The 25,846-nt window shown below is 46.4% G+C and overlaps 1 protein-coding gene across 1 annotated transcript in view; it reads left to right on the top strand.

The window, feature by feature from the left end:
- Positions 1 to 4,893: 4,893 nt before the first annotated feature.
- The window catches only part of LOC119779511 (inverted formin-2-like), a 30,166-nt gene continuing 9,213 nt past the window's right edge, over positions 4,894 to 25,846 (top strand). The window contains 13 exon segments of the mRNA XM_038279171.1: positions 4,894 to 5,134; positions 6,860 to 7,000; positions 7,069 to 7,330; positions 12,512 to 12,627; positions 13,984 to 14,143; positions 18,004 to 18,037; positions 18,122 to 18,263; positions 21,181 to 21,313; positions 21,710 to 21,909; positions 21,912 to 22,383; positions 22,477 to 22,604; positions 22,682 to 22,743; positions 25,311 to 25,413. Of these exon segments, the coding sequence (XP_038135099.1) occupies positions 6,872 to 7,000; positions 7,069 to 7,330; positions 12,512 to 12,627; positions 13,984 to 14,143; positions 18,004 to 18,037; positions 18,122 to 18,263; positions 21,181 to 21,313; positions 21,710 to 21,909; positions 21,912 to 22,383; positions 22,477 to 22,604; positions 22,682 to 22,743; positions 25,311 to 25,413 (1,941 nt within the window). The 5' untranslated portion in view covers positions 4,894 to 5,134; positions 6,860 to 6,871.

Below are 25,846 nucleotides of genomic sequence, written 5' to 3'. Positions count from 1 at the left end.
ATTAACACGCAGGGAGCCAGGTACCTACCGAGGGCCACGAGTCCCCCATTGACACGCAGGGAGCCAGGTACCTACCGAGGGCCACGAGTCCCCCATTAACACGCAGGGAGCCAGGAACCCACCGAGGGCCGCGAGTCCCCCATTAACACGCAGGGAGCAAGGTATCTACCGAGGGCCACGAGTCCCCCATTAACACGCAGGGAGCCAGGAACCCACCGAGGTCAAGGAGTCACCCCTTAACACGCAGAGAGCCGGGAACCTACCGAGGGCCGCGAGTCGCCCTTTAACACGCATGGAGCCAGGAACCCACCGAGGGCCACGAGTCGCCCTTTAACACGCAGGGAGCCAGGAACCCACCGAGGGCCACGAGTCGCCCTTTAACACGCAGGGAGCCAGGAACCTACCGAGGGCCACGAGTCGCCCTTTTACACGCATGGAGCCAGGAACCCACCGAGGGCCACGAGTCGCCCTTTAACACGCAGGGAGCCAGGAACCTACCGAGGGCCACGAGTCGCCCTTTTACACGCATGGAGCCAGGAACCCACCGAGGGCCACGAGTCGCCCTTTAACACGCAGGGAGCCAGGAACCTACCGAGGGCCACGAGTCGCCCTTTAACACGCAGGGAGCCAGGAACCTACCGAGGGCCACGAGTCGCCCTTTAACACGCAGGGAGCCAGGAACCCACCGAGGGCCACGAGTCGCCCTTTAACACGCAGGGAGCCAGGAACCTACCGAGGGCCACGAGTCGCCCTTTTACACGCATGGAGCCAGGAACCCACCGAGGGCCACGAGTCGCCCTTTAACACGCAGGGAGCCAGGAACCTACCGAGGGCCACGAGTCGCCCTTTTACACGCATGGAGCCAGGAACCCACCGAGGGCCACGAGTCGCCCTTTAACACGCAGGGAGCCAGGAACCTACCGAGGGCCACGAGTCGCCCTTTTACACGCATGGAGCCAGGAACCCACCGAGGGCCACGAGTCGCCCTTTTACACGCATGGAGCCAGGAACCCACCGAGGGCCACGAGTCGCCCTTTAACACGCAGGGAGCCGGGAACCTACCGAGGGCCGCGAGTCGCCCTTTAACACGCAGGGAGCCGGGAACCCACCGAGGGCCGCGAGTCGCTCTTTAACACGCAGGGAGCCAGGAACCCTCCAAGGGCCACGAGTCGCCCTTTAACACGCATGGAGCTGGGAACCTACCGAGGGCCACGAGTCGCCCTTTAACACGCATGGAGCTGGGAACCTACCGAGGGCCACGAGTCGCCCTTTAACACGCAGGGAGCCAGGAACCTACCGAGGGCCATGAAAACTATTGTCTTCATCTAAGCCTTTAACTGGATGTTAGATCCAGGTTTCCTTTTCAATAAAGCTTATAGTTAGTGTGGCTCAGGCTGTCCTGGGTTAGTTTAACTTTGCTTGTTATACTTTGAATTGAAGTTGTGAATTTATTCCACATATGCAGATTTATTCATTTGACCAAAAGTTTTAGTTCAATTCTATTTAATTTATTTCTATAGCGCCAGTTCACAACACATATCATTTCAAGGCACTTTCCAGTTCACCAGATCATCCAGTCAGATTGATTCAAAGTTTTCTATCTAAGGAAAACCAGCTGATTGCATCGACTCATTGACTCTTCAGCAATCCCTCACACTAAGCATGCTTGTAGCGACAGTGGAGAGGAAAAACTCCCTTTGAACAGGAAGAAACCTCCAGCAGAACCAGGCTCAGTGTGAGCGGCCATCTGCTGAGGCCCACTGGGGTTCAAGGAGACAGAAGCAGACATAGAAAAAGAAGCATAGATACAAAAGGCAACTGTCAACCAGCTCCACAGGCGGCCCCGTCCAGGAAACACACAGCCAGGCAGACGAGCTCCGAGCCAGCTCCCATGTCAGAGGATGAAGAGAGCACATCCAGTTAGTCACAGTCAGAGAAACAGGACTACACTGGAAAACAGGCCAAGCTCCAGCATCTAGAAACAAAGGTGTTGATGGCAGCAGCACAGCTGATATTTCTCTCCAGGATGGAGTCACAGCCAAACAGGAACAGACCAGATGAAGCTACTATGAGAAAAAGCAGAGAGAGCAGAACGTTAGAGATTGAACTAACAGATTCTGCAGAGTGGGAGAATAGAGATAGAATGAAGCAGAATGATGAAAAAGGGGTCCCTATGTCCTCCAGCAGCAGAACTATAGAGATAGATCAGGATAACCTGAGCCACTCTAACTAGAAGCTTTATCAAAAAGGAAAGTTTTAAGCCTAGCCTTAAAGTAGACAGGGTGTCTGCCTCACGGACTAAAACTGGTAGTTGGTTCCACAGGAGAGGAGCCTGAGAACTAAAAGATCTGCCTCCCATTCTACTTTTGGAAATTCTAGGAACCACTAGTAAATCTGCAGATTGAGAACAAAGTTGAATTTGAGCTCCTTCTGTTATTCTAACAACAATATATGGAAAGTTATAACAGTATTTGTTGCACCAGTCGGATAACAGACGCAGCAGTTAGTCAAATCTATAACTATTGTTCTTTATGATCAAGTTGGTCTTAAAATGTTTATATGCTCGTATTAGAGCAATCTATGATAAACCAACCGCAAGATAAAAAGTGAATGGCTTCCTGACGGACCGATTTGAACTCAGGCGATTTGGCAGAAGAGGATTCAAAGGGGATTATGATAAATGAAAGAGAACAAAAGATTGGATTATTTGCAGACGATATGATGCTGTTTCTAGGAGATATTAACACTTCCCTTCCCTAACTGGTTTATCATATTAGTAATTATAACGTACATGCTGGATACAAGTTCAATATTTCTAAAATACTACCTTTCAATCATGGCCCCTCAAACGAAACTGCACGTAAACATGATATAAAAAGGAATAAAATGAAATACCTCGGAGTATTTCTGTCTAAAGACCTTTCACAACTATATCATTTTAACTACAATCCAATAAACCAAAATATTAGAAAAGACATACAGAGAGTCTACCAGGGTTCCTGCGGGTCCTTAAAAAGTCTTGAATTTAACTTGCCTTATGCTGTAGGAACCCTGCCTACTTATCCGCTGGAATGATAGAATACATGTAGTAAAAATCGACATCCTGCTCTTCTTATTTCAATCCCTCCCAATCAATATAGAGCAGAATTCCCAGAGTGGGAAAAGCTGTTAGCAGGTTCCTTTGGGCCAGAGGGAGGTGTTTCACACTGCAGTTGGTGGCAGGGCTTCCTAATCTAAAAATGTATTTCTATGCAGCTCAGCTGTGTTACTTCCTGGATCCTGGATATTTTGCCAGATGGAAAGAGATTGAGCAGAAAACTATACCAACCGATTTAATAAGTTAGTCGACCTGATTGATCAATTCACAATGGAAATTTGGTCTAAAGTAGCAAAACAATTAAAGCTGAAAAAAGAAAAAAAAATATTAGGATGAGAAGGTCATGAGAAAGACCCAACATTTCAATATTGGATCCCCCCTTCAGTGTCCACCATATTGGATCAGTCCATTTGCTGCACATGTTCAGAAAGGTCCAAACAGACAGCAGCAAACCATTTGAAAACAAACCATGCAAAGAGCAGTGTTGCCAACTTAGCGCTTTAGTCGCTATATTTAGCCACTTTTCAGACCCCTCTAGCACTTTGATTTCTAAAAAGCTCCTGGCGCCAAATCTAGAGACTTTTTTCTGCTACTGGAGACTTTGGAGACAACATCTAAAAGCAGCGAACTCTGCTCTCCAGAGCGAGTAGATTGGTAACCCCGCCTCCTGCTCTCCTCTATCTTGTCTGCTGTCATGATTCATGCAGCTATTATTTCATCCAAATGAAAAATGGAGAACAGATAAGCAGATCATGGCTTGTCTACAGTGAAAAGAAGGACTGGGTTATTTACTTTGGCCTTTTTGGAAACACAGGAAGGAGCAATCAGCTAAGTGAGCTTAGTGCTTGGAAAAAATCTTTCATTCCTTTAGAGACAGCATGAAAAGTCAGCTGAGTACAAAACATAGAGAGGAAAACAAGAAGAAAAGGGACAAGAAGAGAGGGACACAACCTAGAACAGATAATGGATGTCTATTCTATTAACATTTCTCTATCTCTATAATGGGTCAATTCAGAGGGTCCCATGCCTGTTCCTGCCTAGGGCCCCAAATTTCCTAAATCCGCCCCTGCTTACAGCCCTATGTAAATCAATTTATAACAGAAATATGAGGAGTTTTCAGTATCTTAAACTCAAATTCGGACTTGATAATAGAGATTTCTTTTAATTCATACAACTAAGAGAATATTATAATAAAGAAAAGTTGAAGTGATCCTAATGCGGTTCAGGAGACATTGTTTGGTCCATATAAACCCACAGCTGAACACCAGCCTAATGTCATGTAAAAAAATACAACCCTGCATGTCACAGAAACAAAGGTCACAATTTCAAATGAAGAATGGTTTAAAATCTGTGAGATGCTTCAGACTTCTACAAATTCACTAAAGTGGAGAGAATTCCACTGGAAGAATGTTATTGATTGTTTATCACAGTGTTTTTCCATCCTGGTCCTGAAGCTCTGCGTGTTCTGGATGTTTCTGAGCTTCAGCAAACCTGATTCAGATGATTGCTGTTCAGCAAAGCCTGATAATCTGTTGATAACAGGTGTGTGAAACATCTAAAACACGCAGAGCAGGAAGCTTCAGGACCAGGGTTGAAAAATCACACAGTCTATTAATATAAAATTAAAAATTTAACTTTCCAGCCAATAAATGCAGACTGAGATCAAACCTTCCTGTTTCTCTGCAAACTTCTGTTCTCTTTGCTTCGATCGGATCTATTGACTGACTGCGTGTCCTGCTGTCACATCGTGTCCCGTGGAAGCAGCCACGCGTAGCTGAGGCCACGCCCACTCAGGTAAACTCACTACAGTTTCCACAGACCGGCTTCATTCCGCGCAGGACGCAACCGAGTCTAGTTGGTTCGGATCGGTTCTTTTGGGCAAAGTGGAGCCAGCTGACCGCAGGGAGCAGCTGCTGGAGTCTTTGGACCAAAACCTGCTGGTTCGGTTCGGATCGAACTTTCTGTCCGTTTGTTTCTAATTTTAACCGTTTTAACGGTTTGTGGGCCGAACCTGAACGGATCCACCTGAGCGTCCAGGTAAGGTTCCCTCTAAGCTGCTGGGTCCATCGGAACCAAACTGTTCAGCTTCTTTGTCTCCAGTTGGACTCTGTCTTCAGATCAATCAACCGATCAGTTAAACATGGACTTTAGATCTGTCCTTAGTTTGACCCCATGTCTGTCCAGTTAGGGAAGATCAGGACAGGAAACAAGGTGTGGGGGACAGTGATGGACAAACAGGGGAGGAGAGGCCGTGATGGACAGACTGGTGGACAGACTGCGGTGGACAGACTGTGGTTTAAAGGCTGCGGTGGACAGGCTGTGGTGGACAGATTGTGGTGGACAGGCCGCGGTGGACAGATTGTGGTGGACAGGCCGCGGTGGACAGACTGTGGTGGACAGGCCGCGGTGGACAGACTGGTGGACAGATTGTGGTGGACAGGCCGCGGTGGACAGACTGTGGTGGACAGATTGTGGTGGACAGGCCGCGGTGGACAGACTGTGGTGGACAGATTGTGGTGGACAGGCTGTGGTGGACTGACCGCGGTGGACAGACTGGTGGACCTCTGGTTGGACCCTGAAGTTAAAGTCTGTCCATTGATGACTAATGGACCCATCCAGCGCTGCGTCAGCAGATCTGATGCAGCGCCCCCCCCCCCCCCCCCCCCCCCCCCCTCCACACACCTCAGCTCTGAGGAATCCAGGATTTCACAACCTTTTCAACAAATCTGTGCAGAAACCTTCGTTTCCCTGGAAGTGTCTTTGACGGCCCTGAGGGGCCCTGAGGGCCGAAGCTCTACCATCACTTGATCTTCAGATATGAACCTCTCAGGGTTTTAGCAGCTGATCCAGAACCAGAACCCAACAAACTAATTTTTTCCACTTGGTTTAAAAAGCATAAATAAATGGATCTGTTGTAGCTCAGAGTTTGTTCCTCTGAATGTTTCAGATGTATCTCTGTCAGGCAGCAGCGGTAATGAACCTGTACGGAGGCCCTTTCACTACCGGGCGTGGTTACACTGGGAATGTCAGACGCTCCGGGGAATTCTGTATCTCTCATCTTAGTGTTAGAGGAAGTTGTGAAACCTTTGGGCCGACAGGCAGCTGCTCATCAGGACTCTGCCTTCCATTTGTTTCTGTTTCAGTCCTCAGAGCTGAACTTCAGGTTCAGACTGAGTGAAGCAGCCAGGGTCCAGGTGTTCCTCCTGGTTTCCTCTCTCGGCTCAGGGTCCCTGCGTTTCTACGTTGGTTCTGAGGCTGATTGATGCAGAGAGAGCCAGACTTGGTGCAGATAACAGGAAGGCCAAGCTGGCCCCTCGGGGAGGATGACGGCTTCCTTTAGAACCCATAGACCCGCTGTTCTGGTTCTGGGGTTCCTGATCTACGCTGCTCTCCCCCCACACCACCTCCCCCCCCCCCCCCCCCCAGGTCCTAATCCAATCAGCGACTGGTGGTACCTCCGCAGGGGGGAGAAGGAGGACGGCCCAGTTCTTCAGGCCGGGTTCATCCTCATTTGAAGGTTTCTGTGGTTCTGAACCGCTGCAGCTTTGTTAGAGCCGGGCTGCAGCAGGGCTTGATGTGGCTCCTCAGAACGTCTGGAGGGGCTCTGTGGAACCAGAGCCAGATCAGCCTCCAGATTTTGGGTTACTGGAGCCGAAATGGTGGTCGTAGATTTCTTGCTTTTGTCGTCCGATGTTCTCCAGCTGATATCACCTGAGATGTTTCGGCCTCAGGTCCATAACCCGCTTTGCTCTGTCTCTGCAGATTACCATCATAATGGCATCCAGAACCAAATGGGAGGCAGTGAAGGAGCATCTAACCAGGAGCCCCGGCGACGATCCAGACGGTGCGCTGGAGGCAAACCTGGAGAACGCCAACCCGGAACTGTGTATCCTCCTGCTGCAGGTACCCCGACCTGATTCCTTAGGAACAGAGTGCCGATGGACGGACTTCACTCACTGTGTCTCTTCCAGGTCCCTACGGTGATCAACTACTCTGGGTTAAGGCGCCGTCTAGAGAGCAGTGACGGCTCCTGGATGGTCCAGTTCCTGGAGCTGCGTGGTCTGGACCTGCTGATGGAGGCGCTTGAGCGGCTGTCGGGACGCGGATGCACTCGCATGGCTGACGCCCTGCTGCAGCTCACCTGTGTTTCCTGTGTCCGCGCCGTCATGAACTCGTCTGCAGGTCTGAACTTCATCCTAGACAACGAGGGCTACATCCGGACCCTGGCCCTGGGTAGGTTCTGTGCTCTGTAGGGCCTCCAGAACCGGTCCAATAGGATCTCTTTCTCTCTGCAGCTCAGCCACATTCCTCTGCTGCTGGGCCGCAGCGGTTCTGACTGTATCTGAGGTTCTGACTGTAGGTGAGGTTCTGACTGTATGTGAGGTTCTGACTGTATGTGAGGTTCTGACTATATCTGAGGTTCTGACTGTATGTGAGGTTCTGACTATATCTGAGGTTCTGACTGTATGTGTGGTTTTGACTGTACGTGTGGTTCTGACTGTATGTGTGGTTCTGACTGTATGTGCTGTTCTGACTGTATGTGCGGTTCTGACCGGTTCTGACTGTATGTGTGGTTCTGACTGTATGTGTGGTTCTGACTGTATGTGCTGTTCTGACTGTATGTGCTGTTCTGACTGTATGTGCGGTTCTGACCGGTTCTGACTGTATGTGCGGTTCTGACTGTATGTGCGGTTCTGACTGTATGTGAGGTGTGCGGTTCTGACTGTATGTGCGGTTCTGACTGCATGTGCGGTGTGCGGTTCTGACTGTATGTGAGGTGTGCGGTTCTGACTATATATGAGGTTCTGACTGTATGTGAAGTGTGTGGTTCTGACTGTATCTGAGGTTCTGACTATATCTGAGGTTCTGACTGTATGTGTGGTTCTGACTGTATGTGCGGTGTGCAGTTCTGACTGTATGTGAGGTCCTGACTATATGTGAGGTTCTGACTGTATGTGAGGTTCTGACTGTATGTGTGGTTCTGACTGCATGTGCGGTGTGCGGTTCTGACTGTATGTGAGGTGTGCGGTTCTGACTATATATGAGGTTCTGACTGTATGTGCGGTTCTGACTATATCTGAGGTTCTGACTGTATGTGCGGTTCTGACTGTATGTGCGGTTCTGACTGTATGTGAGGTGTGCGGTTCTGACTGTATGTGAGGTTCTGACTGTATGTGTGGTTCTGACTGTATGTGCGGTTCTGACTGTATGTGCGGTTCTGACTATATCTGAGGTTCTGACTGTATGTGCAGTTCTGACTGTATGTGTGATTCTGACTGTATGTGCGGTTCTGACTGTATGTGCGGTTCTGACTGTATGTGAGGTGTGAGGTTCTGACTGTATGTGTGGTTCTGACTGTATGTGCGGTTCTGACTGTATGTGAGGTGTGCGGTTCTGACTGTATGTGAGGTTCTGACTATATCTGAGGTTCTGACTGTATGTGCCGTTCTGACTGTATGTGTGGTTCTGACTGTATGTGCGGTTCTGACTGTATGTGCGGTTCTGACTGTATGTGAGGTTCTGACTGTATGTGCGGTTCTGACTGTATGTGCTGTTCTGACTATATCTGAGGTTCTGACTATATCTGAGGTTCTGACTGCATGTGTGGTTCTGACTGTATGTGTGGTTCTGACTGTATGTGAGGTTCTGACTGTATGTGCGGTTCTGACTGTGAGGTGTGCGGTTCTGACTGTATGTGAGGTTCTGACTATATCTGAGGTTCTGACTATATCTGAGGTTCTGACTGTATGTGAGGTTCTGACTGTATGTGAGGTTCTGACTATATCTGAGGTTCTGACTGTATCTGAGGTTCTGTCTGTATGTGCGGTTCTGACTGTATGTGCGGTTCTGACTGTATGTGAGGTTCTGACTATATCTGAGATTCTGACTATATCTGAGGTTCTGACTGTATGTGCGGTTCTGACTGTATGTGAGGTTCTGACTGTATGTGTGGTTCTGACTGTATGTGTGGTTTTGACTGTACGTGTGGTTCTGACTGTATGTGTGGTTCTGACTGTATGTGCGGTTCTGACTGTTTGTGAGGTGTGCGGTTCTGACTGTATGTGCGGTTCTGACTGTGAGGTGTGCGGTTCTGACTGTATGTGAGGTTCTGACTATATCTGAGATTCTGACTATATCTGAGGTTCTGACTGTATGTGCGGTTCTGACTGTATGTGAGGTTCTGACTGTATGTGTGGTTCTGACTGTATGTGTGGTTTTGACTGTACGTGTGGTTCTGACTGTATGTGTGGTTCTGACTGTATGTGCGGTTCTGACTGTTTGTGAGGTGTGCGGTTCTGACTGTATGTGCGGTTCTGACTGCATGTGCGGTGTGCGGTTCTGACTGTATGTGAGGTGTGCGGTTCTGACTATATATGAGGTTCTGACTGTATGTGAAGTGTGCGGTTCTGACTATATGTGGGGTTCTGACTATATGTTAGGTTCTGACTGTATGTGCGGTTCTGACTGTATGTGCGGTTCTGACTGTATGTGAGGTTCTGACTATATGTGAGGTTCTGACTGTATGTGAGGTGTGCGGTTCTGACTATATGTGAGGTTCTGACTGTATGTGAGGTTCTGACTATATGTGTGGTTCTGACTGTATCTGAGGTTCTGACTATATGTGTGGTTCTGACTGTATGTGCGGTGTGCAGTTCTGACTGTATCTGAGGTCCTGACTATATGTGAGGTTCTGACTGTATGTGAGGTGTGCGGTTCTGACTATATATGAGGTTCTGACTATATGTTAGGTTCTGACTGTATGTGCGGTTCTGACTGTATGTGCGGTGTGCGGTTCTGACTGTATGTGAGGTTCTGACTATATATGAGGTTCTGACTATATCTGAGGTTCTGACTATATCTGAGGTTCTGACTGTATGTGCGGTGTGCAGTTCTGACTGTATGTGAGGTCCTGACTATATGTGAGGTTCTGACTGTATGTGAGGTTCTGACTGTATGTGAGGTGTGCGGTTCTGACTATATGTGAGGTTCTGACTGTATCTGAGGTTCTGACTGTATCTGAGGTTCTGACTATATCTGAGGTTCTGACTGTATGTGCGGTTCTGACTGTATGTGAGGTTCTGACTGTATGTGAGGTTCTGACTATATCTGAGGTTCTGACTGTATCTGAGGTTCTGACTGTATGTGCGGTTCTGACTGTATGTGCGGTTCTGACTGTATGTGAGGTTCTGACTATATGTGAGGTTCTGACTGTATGTGAGGTGTGCGGTTCTGACTATATGTGAGGTTCTGACTGTATGTGAGGTTCTGACTATGTGTGGTTCTGACTGTATCTGAGGTTCTGACTATATGTGTGGTTCTGACTGTATGTGCGGTGTGCAGTTCTGACTGTATCTGAGGTCCTGACTATATGTGAGGTTCTGACTGTATGTGAGGTGTGCGGTTCTGACTATATATGAGGTTCTGACTATATGTTAGGTTCTGACTGTATGTGCGGTTCTGACTGTATGTGCGGTGTGCGGTTCTGACTGTATGTGAGGTTCTGACTATATGTGAGGTTCTGACTATATCTGAGGTTCTGACTATATCTGAGGTTCTGACTGTATGTGCGGTGTGCAGTTCTGACTGTATGTGAGGTCGTGACTATATGTGAGGTTCTGACTGTATGTGAGGTTCTGACTGTATGTGAGGTGTGCGGTTCTGACTATATGTGAGGTTCTGACTGTATCTGAGGTTCTGACTGTATCTGAGGTTCTGACTATATCTGAGGTTCTGACTGTATGTGCGGTTCTGACTGTATGTGAGGTTCTGACTGTATGTGAGGTTCTGACTATATCTGAGGTTCTGACTGTATCTGAGGTTCTGACTGTATGTGCGGTTCTGACTGTATGTGTGGTTCTGACTGTATTGCGGTTCTGACTGTATGTGAGGTTCTGACTATATCTGAGGTTCTGACTATATCTGAGGTTCTGACTGTATGTGAGGTTCTGACTGTATGTGCGGTTCTGACTGTATGTGTAGTTCTGACTGTATGTGAGGTTCTGACTATATCTGAGGTTCTGACTATATCTGAGGTTCTGACTGTATGTGAGGTTCTGACTGTGTGTGAGGTTCTGACTATATCTGAGGTTCTGACTGTATCTGAGGTTCTGACTGTATGTGCGGTTCTGACTGTATGTGCGGTTCTGACTGTATGTGAGGTTCTGACTGTATGTGAGGTTCTGACTATATCTGAGGTTCTGACTATATCTGAGGTTCTGACTATATCTGAGGTTCTGACTGTATGTGCGGTTCTGACTGTATGTGTGGTTTTGACTGTATGTGTGGTTCTGACTGTATGTGCGGTTCTGACTGTATGTGCGGTTCTGACCGGTTCTGACTGTATGTGCGGTTCTGACTGTATGTGAGGTGTGCGGTTCTGACTATATGTGAGGTTCTGACTGTATCTGAGGTTCTGACTATATCTGAGGTTCTGACTATATCTGAGGTTCTGACTGTATGTGCGGTTCTGACTGTATGTGCGGTGTGAGGTTCTGACTGTATCTGAGGTTCTGACTGTGTCTGAGGTTCTGACTATATCTGAGGTTCTGACTGTATGTGAGGTTCTGACTGTATGTGAGGTTCTGACTATATCTGAGGTTCTGACTATATCTGAGGTTCTGACTATATCTGAGGTTCTGACTATATGTGCGGTGTGAGGTTCTGACTGTATCTGAGGTTCTGACTGTGTCTGAGGTTCTGACTATATCTGAGGTTCTGACTGTATGTGAGGTTCTGACTGTATGTGAGGTTCTGACTATATCTGAGGTTCTGACTATATCTGAGGTTCTGACTGTATCTGAGGTTCTGACTGTATCTGAGGTTCTGACTATATCTGAGGTTCTGACTGTATGTGTGGTTCTGACTGTATGTGAGGTTCTGACTATATCTGAGGTTCTGACTGTATCTGAGGTTCTGACTGTATCTGAGGTTCTGACTGTATCTGAGGTTCTGACTGTATCTGAGGTTCTGACTGTATCTGAGGTTCTGACTGTATCTGAGGTTCTGACTATATCTGAGGTTCTGACTGTATGTGTGGTTCTGACTGTATGTGAGGTTCTGACTATATCTGAGGTTCTGACTGTATCTGAGGTTCTGACTGTATCTGAGGTTCTGACTATATCTGAGGTTCTGACTGTATGTGAGGTTCTGACTGTATCTGAGGGTTCTGACTGTATCTGAGGTTCTGACTATATCTGAGGTTCTGACTGTATGTGCGGTTCTGACTGTATGTGCGGTTCTGGTCCGGTTAACGTTTGTACCCACGGGTTAAAAACCTTCTGTGGTTCCAGGTGACCCAGTCTGGGTCACAGCCTCGGGACAGGCGCTCTAAGCTGCCCCATTCCAGAGCAGAACGTCCCGTGGTGGATGAGCTCCTGTATCTTCCTCACATCCTGTCAATGTTTCGTCCTGCAGCTCTGGATACATCCAACGTGATGGTGAAGATGCAGGTGTTTGAGTTGCTCGCGGCGCTGGCGCTTTTCGACCATGAGGGATGCAACCTGACGGTGGACGCCTTGGAGCACTACAAGGTTCACGGCTCTAAATTCTCTACATCCTCTGTCCTGCTTTTTTCTACATAGATTTCCTCCATCTTTGTTTGTGGTTTCACTTTTTCCGTATCTTCTGATCAGATGTGGAACAGCAGCTTCCTCCACAGAGTCCTTCTGTTCCTATAAACCAGGTCCCAGTATTCTACATCATTCCAGAGATCATTGGGAGCATATATAAAGTAAAGAGAATTGGTCCTAGCACTTATCCCTGTGGTACTCCACAGGTAACCTTTGAGCATGAGGAAGATCTATCATTAACGTGAACAAACTGAAATCGATCAGATAGATCAGATTTAAACCAGTCTAGAGCCGTTCCTTTAATTCCAACAAAATATTCAAGTCTTTCTAAAAGAATATTCTGATCAACTGTATCAAATGCAGCACTGAGATCCAACAGGACGAGCACAGATACAAGTCCATTATCTGAGGCCATGAGAATATCATTAGTGACTTTCACCAGAGCTGTTTCAGTGCTATGATGAGCTCTAAAGCCAGACTGAAACTCTTCAAAAAGTTCATTATGGTGGAAGTGATCGCAAACTTGTTTGGCAACTACTTTCTCAAGAATTTTAGATCAGAAAGGAAGATTGGATATAGGTCTATAATTGACCAAGTCATCTGGGTCAAGAGACGGTTTCTTAAGCAGAGGTTTAATTCCAGCAACCTTAAAAGCTTTAGGTACATATCCCTGTAACAGAGATAGATTAATCACATCTAAAATGGAGGAGGAGATCAAAGGGAATACCTCCTTAAATAACCTGGTTGGAACTGGATCTAACATCCAAGTTGAAGGCTTAGATGAAGACAATAGTTTTGCTAATTCAGAAAGTTCAACTGGATCAAAGCAGTCTAAACCCGGTTCAGATTCCATGACTACCTCAGATGCAGAGATCTGATGGATCTATGAAGACATTTTCTGTCAGGGTGGAGAGTTTGGTCCATGATGATAATGAATTAGAGCAGTGAGCCTGATGAGGGCATAATGTGGTTTTTCAGTTGCTTTCTAATTCTCTTTTTCTGCCTCAGAAAATGTCTTTAAAATTCCCTGAAAGGTTGTTTTGGCTCCGAGGGATGCAGGATGAGGGAGGGAAGCCATAGCTGCTCCTTATCAGCTTCTAATCAGTCCTTCTGACTGTAAGAATGTGAAATCAGAGCATTTCTGTAAATGAGGCGTGTTCTGAGCCGCCCTGATTCCCCGGCAGAAGCAGCCTGATCCTGATAGCAGATCTGGATAAAAGCTTCTAGGCTTTTATTTAGGAAAGTCTGAAGTTGAAAAATAAATCCGATCCTCTGGGCTTCCAGCCAGAACCTGATCTGTGCTCTCTCCATGTCCAGACCCTGAAGAAGCAGCAGTACCGCTTCAGCGTCATCATGAACGAGCTGCAGGCCACCGACAACGTCCCATACATGGTGACGCTTATGGGAACCATCAACGTTCTCCTACTGGGACATGAGGACCTGCGCAAGAGACACCGGCTGAGACAGGAGTTCATTGGTATGAGCAGAACCAACAGCACCCTCCCTGGCTTAAAGCCACGGTTCCTCAGCCTGAAGCACCAGCAGGTTCCTACTGGAGCTACAGGACCAGGAACTGGGTCCCAGCAGTCAGGGGAGCCGGCTGATGTTCAGGGCAGTTTCTATTATGCCGCTCATAAAACTAGAATCTGTGATTGGAGACATGAACCCAAAGGGAACCATCCAGCATCATGGATGGAGGAGAGGATGAAGCAATGAAGAACTTGAACCAAAAGTTGCCCACACAGACGTCCTGTAGATGGACGGCAGCCCACTCACACTCAGCTTCCTTTGGTCAGTGTCAGCCAGTTCAGTTCTGAACCGTTTAGTTTCATCTGCTGGTTTATTCAGTCCTCGCCATCATGTCTCCGGTTCTGGTCCGGTTCAGTTCCACTCTTATCCAGTTGTTAATTAGAACCATAGAAGCAGAAAGTTCCCAGTTCCAAGGGGTTCTCTAAAATATTCAGAACATGTTTGGACCGGGCCTGATCAGCCTTCAGCAAAGGCTGGAATTGATTAAAAACAAATTTCCTATTGGTTCCTCAGGCCCACCCTGAGCCACCAGTACGGGTCAGGAGGTTCTGGTGACCCAGATGGTGACTGAGGGGACCTGAACCCAGATAGCAGCATTACTTCATGTCCCTTCATATGAAACTTGATCATAGATCTATTGGATCAGATCCAAAACGCAATGATCTATGCTGACAGCTCGGCTCACAGAGGATGACGGGGAGCTGGAAGCCAGAATCAAAGTCTGTCCATATTTCAACCTTTCCTCTCTAATCATATATATATTTATATATATAAATATATATATATATATATATATATATATATATATATATATATATATATATATATATATATATATATGTTGAGTTATAAATCAGGCTGGTTTATAAATCAAGCTGGTTAATAAATCAGGGTGTTTATAAATGAGGATGGTGTATAAAACAGGATGGTTATAAATTAGGCTGGTTTATAAATCAGGGCGTTTATAAATCAAGATGTTGATAAAGCAGGATGGTTATAAATCAGGCTGCTTTATAAGTCAGGGCATTTATAAAGCAGGATGGTTTATAAATCAGGGTTTTTATAAATCATGCTGGGTTATAAATCATGCTGAACTCAGCATGATTTATAACCCAGCATAATTTATAAACACCCTGATTATATATTATATAATTGTTATTATTATAAATAAGGATTGTTTATAAATCAGGCAAGTTTATAAATCAGGATGGTTTATAAATCAAGCTGGTTAATAAATCAGGGTGTTTATAAATGAGGATGGTGTATAAAACAGGATGGTTATAAATTAGGCTGGTTTATAAATCAGGGCGTTTATAAATCAAGATGTTGATAAAGCAGGATGGTTTATAAATCAGGGTTTTTATAAATCAGGATGGTGTATAAAGCAGGATGCTTTATAAATCAGGGTGTTTATAAATCAGGCTGGTTTATAAATCAGGCTGGTTTATAAATCAAGCTGGTTGATAAATCAGGGTGTTTATAAATCAGGATGGTGTATAAAGCAGGATGGTGTATAAAACAGGATGGTTATAAATTAGGCTGGTTTATAAATCAGGGCGTTTATAAATCAAGATGTTGATAAAGCAGGATGGTTATAAATCAGGCTGCTTTATAAGTCAGGGCATTTATAAAGCAGGATGGTTTATAAATCAGGGTTTTTATAAATCATGCTGGGTTATAAATCATGCTGAACCCAGCATGATTTATAACCCAGCATAATTTATAAACACCCTGATTATATATTATATAATTGTTATTATTATAAATAAGGATTGTTTATAAATCAGGCAAGTTTATAAATCAGGATGGTTTATAAATCAGGGTGTTTATAAATCAGGCTGGGTTATAAAGCCTGATGGTTAATAAATCAGGGTGTTTATAAATGAGGATGGTGTATAAAACAGGATGGTTATAAATTAGGCTGGTTTATAAATCAGGGCGTTTATAAATCAAGATGTTGATAAAGCAGGATGGTTTATAAATCAGGGTTTTTATAAATCAGGATGGTGTATAAAGCAGGATGCTTTATAAATCAGGGTGTTTATAAATCAGGCTGGTTTATAAATCAGGCTGGTTTATAAATCAAGCTGGTTGATAAATCAGGGTGTTTATAAATCAGGATGATGTATAAAGCAGGATGGTGTATAAAACAGGATGGTTATAAATTAGGCTGGTTTATAAATCAGGGCGTTTATAAATCAAGATGTTGATAAAGCAGGATGGTTATAAATCAGGCTGCTTTATAAGTCAGGGCATTTATAAAGCAGGATGGTTTATAAATCAGGGTTTTTATAAATCATGCTGGGTTATAAATCATGCTGAACCCAGCATGATTTATAACCCAGCATAATTTATAAACACCCTGATTATATATTATATAATTGTTATTATTATAAATAAGGATTGTTTATAAATCAGGCAAGTTTATAAATCAGGATGGTTTATAAATCAGGGTGTTTATAAATCAGGCTGGGTTATAAAGCCTGATGGTTATAAATCAGGCTGGTTTATTAATCAGGCTGGTTTATAAATCAGGCTAGTTTATAAATCAGGATGGTTTATACATCAGGGTGTTTATAAATCAGGCTGGTTTATAAATCAAGCTGGTTAATAAATCAGGGAGTTTATAAATCAGGATGGTGTATAAAGCAGGATGGTTATAAATTAGGCTGGTTTATAAATCAGGGCGTTTATAAATCAAGATGTTTATAAAGCAGGATGGTTATAAATCAGGCTGCTTTATAAGTCAGGGCATTTATAAATTGGGATGGTTTATAAAGCAGGATGGTTTATAAATCAGGGTTTTTATAAATCATGCTGGGTTATAAATCATGCTGAACCCAGCATGATTTATAACCCAGCATAATTTATAAACACCCTGATTATATATTATATAATTGTTATTATTATAAATAAGGATTGTTTATAAATCCGGCTGGTTTATAAATAAGGCAAGTTTATAAATCAGGATGGTTTATAAATCAGGGTGTTTATAAATCAGGCTGGGTTATAAAGCCTGATGGTTATAAATCAGGCTGGTTTATTAATCAGGCTGGTTTACAAATCAGGCTAGTTTATAAATCAGGATGGTTTATAAATCAGGCTGGTTTATAAATCAGGCTGGTTTATAAATCAGGATGGTTTATAAAGCAGGATGGTTTATAAATCAGGCTGGTTTTATAAATCAGGGTGTTTATAAATCAGGATGGTTTATAAAGCAGGATGGTTTATAAATCAGGGTTTTTATAAATCATGCTGGGTTATAAATCATGCTTAACCCAGCATAATTTATAACCCAGCATAATTTATAAACACCCTGATTATATATTATGTAATTGTTATTATTATAAATAAGGATTGTTTATAAATCAGGATGGTTTATAAATCAGGCAGGTTTATAAATCAGGGTGTTTATAAATCAGGATGGTTTATAAATGAAGCTGGTTAATAAATCACAGTGTTTATAAATCAGGATGGTTTATAAATCGGGGTGTTTATAAATCAGGCTGGTTTATAAATGAAGCTGGTTTATAAATCAGGATGGTTTATAAAGGAGGATGGTTATAAATCAGGATGATTTATAAATCAGGGTGGTTTATAAATCAGGCTGGGTTATAAAGCAGGATGGTTATAAATCAGGTGAACAAACGCTGGGGGGTTGTAAGCTGGTGTTTCTATGTTGTTGCTGTGAACTGGTCCGGATAAACTGAGATGTCTGACCGTTCCTTTCTGGTCCAATGATCTTAGAAGGTGTCAGATAAGGTCCAGGATCAGAGGATTTAACCAGGCACCATTGTTGTGTTTTAGGGCTACAGCTCCTGGATATGCTCCCCAAACTGAGGTCAGCTGAGTTTTTCTTCATCACTCTGATAGCAGCCCATCTGTGTGTTGAGTCCGTTTGTGACCTTTTGCTGTCCATCTCCAGAGACACGGAGGACGTGGACCTAAACATCCAGTGTGATGCATTCGAAGACTCCATGGCTGACGATGAGGAGGAGATGGAGAGACTGTACGGAGGGATCGACATGAGCAGCCATCAGGAGGTCTTCACCTCGCTCTTCACCAAGGTTGGCATCAGCTGGAACCAAAGCATCAGCTCTAAAAGTCCAGAAACCTTTGAAAAGTTCTCAGGGAACCCAGTAGAACGGTTAGAAACCTGTGGAGAGTTTGAAATCTCCCAGGGCTGTGATGAACCCCATCGTCTGAATTTAAAGGAAGACTGGAGAGAGGAAAGCTTGTTTGCTATAAAACACCAGCAACAGGATGAGGAAGAATGATCTCTAATCCGATTAGAACAAGCAGCATGATACCTATCCCCTCTGACTCAGTGACCGGGTCCAGAAACGCCCTGACTCCGTGACCGGTTTCAGAAACGCCCTGACTCAGTGACCGGGTCCAGAAATGCCCTGACTCCGTGACCGGGTCCAGAAATGCCCTGACTCCGTGACCGGTTCCAGAAATGCCCTGACTCCGTGACCGGTTCCAGAAACGCCCTGACTCAGTGACCGGGTCCAGAAATGCCCTGACTCAGTGACCGGGTCCAGAAACGCCCTGACTCAGTGACCGGGTCCAGAAACGCCCTGACTCAGTGACCGGGTCCAGAAATGCCCTGACTCCATGACCAGTTCCAGAAATACCCTGACTCCGTGACCTGGTCGAGAAACGCCCTGACTCCGTGACCGTGTCCAGAAATGCCCTGACTCAGTGACCGTGTCCAGAAATGCCCTGACTCAGTGACCGTGTCCAGAAACGCCCTGACTCAGTGACTGGTTCCAGAAACGCCCCGACTCCATGACCAGTTCCAGAAATACCCTGACTCCGTGACCTGGTCGAGAAACGCCCTCACTCAGTGACCGTGTCCAGAAATGCCCTGACTCAGTGACCGTGTCCAGAAATGCCCTGACTCAGTGACCGTGTCCAGAAACGCCCTGACTCAGTGACCAGGTCCAGAAATGCCCTGACTCCGTGACCGGGTCCAGAAATGCCCTGACTCCATGACCGGTTCCAGAAATGCCGTGACCGGGTCGAGAAATGCCCTGACTCCATGACCGGTTCCAGAAATACCGTGACCGGGTCGAGAAATGCCCTGACTCCGTGACCAGTTCCAGAAATACCCTGACTCCGTGACCTGGTCGAGAAACGCCCTCACTCAGTGACCGTGTCCAGAAATGCCCTGACTCAGTGACCGTGTCCAGAAACGCCCTGACTCAGTGACCAGGTCCAGAAATGCCCTGACTCCGTGACCGGGTCCAGAAATGCCCTGACTCCATGACCGGTTCCAGAAATGCCGTGACCGGGTCGAGAAGTGCCCTGACTCCATGACCGGTTCCAGAAATACAGTGACCGGGTCGAGAAATGCCCTGACTCCGTGACCGGTTCCAGAAATACCCTGAATCCGTGATCGGGTCGAGAAACGCCCTGACTCAGTGACCAGGTCCAGAAATGCCCTGACTCCATGACCGGTTCCAGAAATACCTGACTCTGTGACCGGGTCCAGAAATGCACTGACTTTGTGAACGGTTCCAGAAATGCCCTGACTCCATGACCGGGTCCAGAAATGCCCTGACTCCGTGACAGTGTCCAGAAACGCCCTGACTCAGTGACCGTGTCCAGAAACGCCCTGACTCCGTGACCGGTTCCAGAAATGCCCTGACTCCGTGACAGTGTCCAGAAACGCCCTGACTCTGTGACCGTGTCCAGAAACGCCCTGACTCCATGACCGGTTCGAGAAACGCCCTGACTCCGTGACCGGTTCCAGAAATGCCCTGACTCCGTGACCGGTTCCAGAAATGCCCTGACTCCATGACCGGTTCCAGAAATGCCCTGACTCCATGACCGGTTCCAGAAATGCCCTGACTCCGTGACCGGTTCCAGAAATGCCCTGACTCCGTGACCGGTTCCAGAAACGCCCTGACTCCGTGACCGGTTCCAGAAGTGCCCTGACTCCATGACCGGTTCAAGAAACGCCCTGACTCCGTGACCGGTTCCAGAAGTGCCCTGACTCTGTGACCGGGTCCAGAAGTGCCCTTACTCTGTGACCGGGTCCAGAAACGCCCTGACTCTGTGACCGGGTCCAGAAACGCCCTGACTCTATGACCGGGTCCAGAAACGCCCTGACTCTGTGACCGGGTCCAGAAACGCCCTGACTCTGTGACCGGGTCCAGAAACGCCCTGACTCTGTGACCGGGTCCAGAAACGCCCTGACTCTGTGACCGGGTCCAGAAACGCCCTGACTCTGTGACCGGGTCCAGAAACGCCCTGACTCTGTGACCGGGTCGAGAAATGCCCTGACTCCGTGACCGGGTCGAGAAATGCCCTGAGTCAGTGACCGTGTCCAGAAACGCCCTGACTCTATGACCGGGTCCAGAAACGCCCTGATTCCATGACCGGGTCCAGAAACGCCCTGATTCCATGACCGTGTCCAGAAGTGCCCTGAGTCAGTGACCTGTTCCAAAAATGCACTGATTCCATGACCGTGTCCAGAAGTGCCCTGACTCAGTGACCGGTTCCAAAAATGCACTGACTCAGTGACCGGGTCGAGAAATACCATGACTCTGTGACCATTTCCAGAAATGCACTGACTCAGTGACTGAGTCACAGCTGTATAACGGTTCCACAACCAAACAGCATCTCAGCCGAACCCAATGAGCTCTTAATTACTGGAGTTTTGCTTTTATCTCTGTTCTCCATCAGTCTACTGATCAAAGAACACCAGAATCATGAACCACCCCTGGAAACCTTTATCATTATTCCCTATTTGCTCCACCTTTACTGAAGAACTACATCTCCCAGCAGATTTCTAGGCGTGGTGTCGGCCATTTTGTTTCTATTCCGTCCACCTGGTTCTTCTTCGGAAACTGATCCAGGAAAATAGAAAAGGCAGAGTTTTAGAAAGTTAGAGGATTTTCCATTCAGTCGCACTGGTCCACTGGTTAAACACTGTGGAGTTTGTCTCACTGGGCTTTTCCATGTCTGTGAGGACAGGTGTCCAGCTGTCCGTCCTCGGTCCAGCTGCTGTCCATCCTTCAGGCCTTGTGGACGGTGGACCCAGAAAGGGCCGACGTCTGGTCGGCTCTGGAGACGCTGACGGATCGAGCCGTGCTGCTGGCCCAGGATGGTGAGTCCGGTTTGGGGTCCGAAGCGCATTGTGTGTGAAAAAATAACCTGCTTCCTTTTATTTTTAGTTTGCAGAGGATGTCAGGGTATGAAGGCCGCCGCTACATTTGTACACAAACATAAATCTTATGAGACAGGTAAAATCTTCATGACTTTAAAAATAAAATACTGCAGAGTAAAAAAGAATAACTTGTCTGTAATGGTGGCTCTTTGACATGAGACAGATAGACAGAGCACCATAAGATCAGAGATAACCGTAAAATTCAAAGGTTCTCATCCTTCATTTTCAAAGACAATCCGCCGTTTGAAGACTTAGATTAAAAGCAGATAATCTGACTTCATCTCCAGTCTTTATTGGGACGCTGCATCTAATTCTGTGTTCTTTGGTGGTTTCTAGTTGATTTAGGCCCTGGTGACTCTCTGCTGGATAGGCTCCTCCCAAAATCTCTCTCATCCAATCAAAAGATTAGGACTGTGGACAGAGCGGTGCAGACCCAACCCCTCAGCGTTACTCCTGGCCAATCAGAAGCCTCAGCAGCTCCAAAACATGGTCCGCCCCCTGCCACAGCTTCTCCCCCCCCCTCCACCCCCTCCTCCCCCCCCCTCCTCCCCCCCTTTTACCTGGGATGGGGGCCCCGCGTCTTCTTCCCCCTCCCCCTCCTCCCCCTTTGCCCGGGATGGGGGCTCCTCCCCCTCCTCCTCCCCCTTTACCCGGGATGGGGGCTCCCCCTCCTCCTCCCCCTTTGCCCGGGATGGGGGCTCCTCCCCCTCCTCCCCCTTTACCCGGGATGGGGGCTCCTCCCCCTCCTCCTCCCCCTTTACCCGGGATGGGGGCTCCCCCTCCTCCTCCCCCTTTGCCCGGGATGGGGGCTCCTCCCCCTCCTCCCCCTTTACCCGGGATGGGGGCTCCCCCTCCTCCTCCCCCTCCTGGGGGATTGATTGCAGCGCAGACAGTTGGAGTTCTAGGTGGCTCCTTTCCCAGCCCCGCCCACCACTTCAGCCCCGCCCCCTGTCCTACCCTGAGGATGAAGAAGTTGAACTGGCAGAAGCTCCCCTCCAGAGTGGTCACCGGTGAGCATGTAGACATTCTCTCAGCTCCTCTCTAAGTGATCTGGATCTAGGTGTGGTTCTGGACTCCATGCCGTTCTGTCTGTCTGTCTGCAGATCATCAGTCTCTGTGGACGTCTTCGTCTGACTCAGTGGAACCAGATTATTGCAGCATCGAGCAGCTCTTTAGTCTCCCTCAGACGGAAACAAAAAGCAGAACCAAAACCAAAATGGAGACCAAAGAGGTGCCTGGGAAACCCGTCAGTGAGAGGATTTTATTCTCTGATATTTTCTGACCGTCTGTCATTTGTTGTTTCTACAGATTTCCTTCATTGATGCCAAGAAGAGCCTGAACCTCAACATCTTCCTCAAGCAGTTCAAATGGTGAACCTTCTGACCAATAGGAAGGCTCCTATTAAAGGAGAAGTCCGGTCAGCCAGGAATAATCAATAGATCATTATTTATTCCTAAAACTAATACGTTCACCATGATTTAATGAATTTAGCGTTAATCAGTAAAATAATAAAATGAATCACTGAGTCTGGGAGTGGCCATTTTTGCCCAAATATACACTACCGTTCAAAAGTTTGAGGTCACCCAAACAATTTAGTGTTTTCCTGAAAAGTCACACTTATTCACCACCATACGTTGTGAAATGAATAGAAAATGGAGTTTAGACATTGATAAGGTTCGAAATAATGATTTGTATTTGAAATAATATTTTTTTTACATCAAACTTTGCTTTGGTCAAAGAATCCTCCTTTTGCAGCAATTCCAGCATTGCAGACCTTTGGCATTCTAGCTGTTAATTTGTTGAGGTAATCTGGAGAAATTGCACCCCACGCTTCCAGAAGCTCCTCCCACCAGTTGGATTGGTTGGATGGGCACTTCCTGCGTCCCATACGGTCAATCTGCTCCCACAGCAGCTCAATGGGGTTCAGATCTGGTGACTGCGCTGGCCACTCCATTACTGATAGAATACCAGCTGCCTGCTTCTGCTCTAAATAGTTCTGCACAATTTGGAGGTGTGTTTAGGGTCATTGTCCTGTTGTAGGATGAAATTGGCTCCAATCCAGCGCTGTCCACTGGGTATGGCATGGCATTGCAAAATGGAGTGATAGCCTTCCTTATTCAGAATCCCTTTTACCCTGTACAAATCTCCCACCTTACCAGCACCAAAGCAACCCCAGAGCATCACATTACCTCCACCGTGCTTAACAGATGGCGTCAGGCATTCTTCCAGCATCTTTTCATTTGTTCTGCGTCTCACAAACGTTCTTCTTTGTGATCCAAACACCTCAAACTTGGATTCATCCATCCACAACACTTTGTTCCAGTCTTCCTCTGTCCAATGTCTGTGTTCCTTTGCCCATCTTAATCTTTTTCTTTTATTGGCCAGTCTCAGATATGGCTTTTTCTTTGCCACTCTGCCCTGAAGCCCAGAATCCCGCAGCCGCCTCTTCACTGTAGATGTTGACACTGGTGTTTTTCGGGTACTATTTAATGAAGATGCCAGTTGGGGACCTGTGAGGCGTCTGTTTCTCAAACTAGAGACTCTAATGTACTTATCTTCTTGCTCAGTTGTGCAACGCGGCCTCCCACTTCTTTTTCTTCTATGGTTAGAGCCTGTTTGTGCTGTCCTTTGAATGGAGTAGTACACACCGTTGGAGGAAATCCTCAATTTCTCACATGGAATAGCCTTCATTTCTAAGAACCTGAATAGACTGTCGAGTTTCAGATGGAAGTTCTCTTTTTCTGGCCATGTTGAGCGTTTAATTGACCCCACAAATGTGATGCTCCAGAAACTAACTTGTTATAAAAGCTACAAAACTGAGCTTCCTTTGAGCAGATTGAAACTGTTTTCAGATGTGTGAACATGATTGCACAAGGGTTTTCTAATCATCAATTAGCCTTCTGAGCCAATGAGCAAACACATTGTACCATTAGAACACTGGAGTGATAGTTGCTGGAAATGGGCCTCTATACACCCATGTAGATATTGCACCAAAAATCAGACATTTGCAGCTAGAATAGTAATTTACCACATTAGCAATGGATAGAGTGTATTTCTTTAAAGTTATCTTCATTGAAAAGTACAGAGCTTTACCTTAAAAAATAAGGACATTTCAATGTGAGCCCAAACTTTTGAACGGTAGTGTAGTAGCCCCTCCCTCCTGCCATCTTCCAGCAGTGACGTCACGGTGCGGTAAGCCTAGCGCCATTCTCCCCGCTTTCCAAGCTAAATCAATGGGAACTACTAGACACATCTGCAATCAACAACAATTATTGAAGATTTCCAGAGGACTTCACCATTGAAATTCACCAGAGCTATAGTGAAACTGACAATGCCCACGTGCATGGCAGCTGGATGCTGGAATACATCGGGTAAAAGTGGAAAAAAGAGTTATTCCACCTTTCTGATTCCTGATCCTCCACGGACGGGTTGGTCGTTGGATCGCCAACTTGAAGAGGGAGGATTTGCCATCGAACTTCTGGCCAGAGAAAAAACCCGTAATATGTAGCCAACATTTGGAAGAAGAATGTTTTCAAGATGACTTGGATAATAGCGCGTTGTGACAAACACCAGATACAGCACTGGGACTTGATCAACAGCCGATACCGCACCGTGACAATGTCACTAACCAGTAGGTGGCAGTAGTGTTCTTTGACAAACATGGATGCCTCCAGTAAAGCACATTCACATGAAAATTACTCTGAATTAAAAACACTGATCATTTATTGAACAGGATGGAATCATTTCAGATTTAAAGAACTTTCAGAAGTTTGAATTCTAAATATGAGCGACTTCTCCTTTAAGTGGAATAAACTCTCTGCTGGTCTTTGACTAAATGCTTTCAGTCCTTTTCTGTGTTCTAATGGAAGCACCTTTTCAAGCGTCCTTCCTCACCTACCTGCTGATGTAACATCCTCATCCTCTCTCACACCTGAAGTTCCACTGAGGAGTTTGTTTCCCGGATCCAGAAAGGAGACCGATCCAAGTTTGATGTGGAAATCCTGAAGCAGCTGATGAAGCTTCTCCCAGAGAAACACGAGGTCAGAGATGAGGGCCATGATGGATGGAGGGATGGATGGAGAGATGATGGATGGATGAATGGATGGATGGATGGAGGATGGATGAGTGGATGGATGGATGGATGGAGGGATGGATGGATGATGGATGGATGGATGAGTGGATGGATGGATGGATGGATGGATGATGGATGGATGGAGGGATGAGTGGATGGATGGATGGATGGAGGGATGGATGGATGGAGGGATGGATGGATGATGGATGGATGGATGATGGATGGATGATGGATGGATGGAGGGATGGATGGATGGATGGATGGATGGAGGATGGATGGATGGATGGATGATGGATGGATGGAGGATGGATGAGTGGATGGATGGATGGATGGAGGGATGGATGGATGGAGGGATGGATGGATGATGGATGGATGGATGATGGATGGATGATGGATGGATG

This window comes from Cyprinodon tularosa, unplaced genomic scaffold (assembly GCF_016077235.1).
Source record: "Cyprinodon tularosa strain WSP-4 unplaced genomic scaffold, ASM1607723v1 ctg1489, whole genome shotgun sequence".
Lineage (NCBI taxonomy): Eukaryota > Metazoa > Chordata > Actinopteri > Cyprinodontiformes > Cyprinodontidae > Cyprinodon > Cyprinodon tularosa.
Note: the sequence above shows the minus strand (reverse complement) of the source record. Positions and strands in the feature narration are given on the sequence as shown.